Source organism: Wasmannia auropunctata, unplaced genomic scaffold (assembly GCF_000956235.1).
Source record: "Wasmannia auropunctata unplaced genomic scaffold, wasmannia.A_1.0 LD318025.1, whole genome shotgun sequence".
Lineage (NCBI taxonomy): Eukaryota > Metazoa > Arthropoda > Insecta > Hymenoptera > Formicidae > Wasmannia > Wasmannia auropunctata.
This window is the reverse complement of record NW_012044865.1, coordinates 4,662-7,537: the sequence shown is the minus strand read 5'-3', so window position 1 is coordinate 7,537 and position 2,876 is coordinate 4,662. Positions and strand designations below refer to the sequence as shown.

The following is a 2,876-nucleotide window of genomic DNA, read 5'->3' as shown; positions in this document are numbered from 1 at the left end:
AGACGTGTGCTCTTCCGATCTCAATTTGTATGATCTCATATTTGTTTTTGGACAACTTTTATTTGTTAAAATAATATTTTTGATTTAGATAAGATGTACCTAATGTACGATACACATGTATATACTTGGCGTAAATTTTTTTTAATGATTAGTGTCTCGATAACTATTGCGAAGATAGTAAAATGATAGAGGACTTTTTTATTCAGTTTGGTCCACACTACCTCCCCACAAGCGCTGTATCATTGAGTACGAGACACCCTGTATAATATAAAACTACTTGTACAAAATAATATTCTATAAACGTAATTAATTTTTATTGATATAATAGTTTAAAGTAATAAATGCATGACATGCACGTATGATAATTTTGCATAATTTAATTATATTATATAATATTTTATTGAGATATAAATCCATATAGTAGTGAAATTTTTATAAAATTTCAGGTGTCATGCAGAGACAAGCAAAATAAGTCCGGCATTTAATGTGTTAATGTTTCATTTTTTTTCTGTTTTTTTATTGTTCTATTTTCATTGATTTAATTTCTATCTTATTTTAAAATTAAAAGTGCTCTCTTTAAAAAACTTTAATAAACAAATTGCGCCTTAATTGTATCAGTTGTGCCGAACCGCCCATCTATCATTTCCGGCCTCTCGCAGGCCGTCATTGTTCGCGATATCCCAAAAATCCACTAATTGTAGAGCTGTAAATGATTTAATTGTAGATCCAAGGTGCGAATAGCAAAGTGGCACGCTATAGCGCGTGCCTAATGCCCAAACTACACTAATATCCGCGGAGAATTTTCGAGAAGACCTTTTTTAGAGATTATCGTATCTTGGATTAATTAACTGAAAATTCACTGGCATCGGAATCGCGAATATAGATGTGTGCGAATCGAGCATTTGCATGGTCAAATCAAATCGAATCTTTTTAATTCGAGTACGAATTGTATCTGAATCAAATTTTCCCAGATTTACATTACATGCTAATTTAAACATAATAAATATCAAAATTTATGATTTACGCAATGTTGATTTTGGTGTTATTTAGCGCTAGCGAGGATCCACGGCGATGATGTGAGGAAGGTAAGGCTTCGCCCACGTTCCTCACACACATATACATTTTTTTATCCACTCAGGAACATGCGCGAAGTTTTATCTTCCTCGCATCTTCGCCGTGGGCCCTCGCTAGCGCTAAGTAACAAAAAAATCAAATGAGCATCACTCTACTAAAAAAAAAAATTGTAGAGATCATTGAGGTCTCTAAAAACGATCTCACGTTCTTCTTGTCTCGAAAAGTCTTTCTTTCAAACAAGTCCTCAATTGACCTCACAAGTCATTAAAAAATTTTAATCCTTTCCCGGAGAGTTGAAGTGAGTGTTTTCAAGGTTAAATGATATATTACGTCGTAAATGTATCAATTTCAATCCAATATTTCGAACCGTCCAGCAATTATTTAGGTGGCCCCGAACTTTTGGCAGTCTATGTAGATTATTTTTACAATAAATTGTACAATGCATAATAAATAAAAAATAAATATTAAAAACATTTGAAAAACATTTCTGCTGATTAAGTAAGGATTTATAAAAAAAAGATTATTTGTGTCCTTCTTTTTATCCTGTTTTATTAGTTTAAATATTAAGTTTAAGTAATAAGTAATTATAATAATAATAACCCCGCTTTTTACCCCACCTACGTCAAAAACACCATTAAATTTACATTTATAATTTTTTAGTTTACAGTAAAGTATTAAAATATAAATGGCGGTTCTCCATTAATTGCGGCTGACACTTTTTCGTTCTGTATGATAGTAACATGATTACCCTCGATGTAATGTACTTTCACCACATTTTGAGTTATCTTAAATAAATATATATACATCATTAAAAAAAGTTGCATTAAGTTTTAATTATCACATACTGATAAGCGTATATGTTTTTTAAATACCTTCTGCAAACCATAATCATCCTCGGTTATGGGTACAGGTAGCGGATTTGTAGGTTTTAACAATATTATAGGAGATTTGATAGGCAGTAACGTAGAATCAAATTGTTTCATAGCAGATGAATATTTATATATATTTGTGCACAAAGTCTTTAAATTTTCATATGAGAGCGATGTAGTTATGGTTAAGAATTGTTTGGCGAAAATATTATATCTCTCTTCCCAAGTATTACATTTCTTTAGCTCCATTAAAATCTATGTCAAAAAATATGTTTAATTTGTATATATAAACTGTTTTGTTCTAGTGTATATAAATTTTACTTCAAAATAAAAAACACTTGAAATACGAAAACAACAAACAAAACAAAAAGATTGATATGGTCGATATCTATCAAAAAATACAAACATATACACTACCCCCGAAAAGTTTCTGGACAGAAACAAAATTTTATGTTGAAGTTTTAAGCCTCTGAACTTAATGCGACACTGTGCTAAATCAAAGAGTAGATGATTTTGCCATATTAAGAGATATTTTAAGACTCTGTAACAATTTTAAGTTTAATGCAGCCCTACTACTTTAAACACTTAAATCTGAGAGGCATGTTTACCATACTGAAAATTGCAATGTATGACATAATGCATGACATAATGCCTTGGGAAAATTTTTCTTGGGGATGCGATTTGCAGCGTTATAAAGTTTAAACTTTACTCTTTAATTTGAAAAAAAAAATTCAAGTCGCTACGATTTTTTTCACAAAGTTAGAACATTTTAAAGCAACCCTTGTATTTTTCTCACGTACGATCGGCATTACCCGATATGTACCATAGGAAGTTTGGCGATCGGATTTTGCACACTGTGTGTGTGTGTATTTTAAACATGCTCGCACGCACAATGTGCAAAATTCGATTTCCAGCCTACCTATAGCTCACATC

General features: G+C 31.2%; 1 protein-coding gene across 1 annotated transcript; it reads right to left on the bottom strand.

Annotated features, from left to right (window-relative positions):
- Positions 1-1,603: 1,603 nt before the first annotated feature.
- On the bottom strand, positions 1,604-2,197 carry LOC105460662. The gene is made up of 2 exons (XM_011707158.1): positions 1,947-2,197; positions 1,604-1,859 (listed from the first exon to the last, which is right to left on the bottom strand). Exons 1-2 carry the CDS (start codon positions 2,190-2,192, stop codon positions 1,749-1,751), a joined length of 357 nt encoding a protein of 118 aa, XP_011705460.1. The 5' UTR covers positions 2,193-2,197; the 3' UTR covers positions 1,604-1,748.
- Positions 2,198-2,876: the final 679 nt, after the last annotated feature.

Excerpts from the sequence above, each read along its gene's own strand:
- LOC105460662 (XM_011707158.1), bottom strand. The coding sequence starts at position 2,192 with ATGGAGCTAAAGAAATGTAATACTTGGGAAGAGAGATATAATATTTTC. Across the intron at positions 1,860-1,946 it reads ATGATTATGGTTTGCAGAAG|ATAACTCAAAATGTGGTGAA; the intron begins GTATTTAAAAAA and ends TATTTATTTAAG.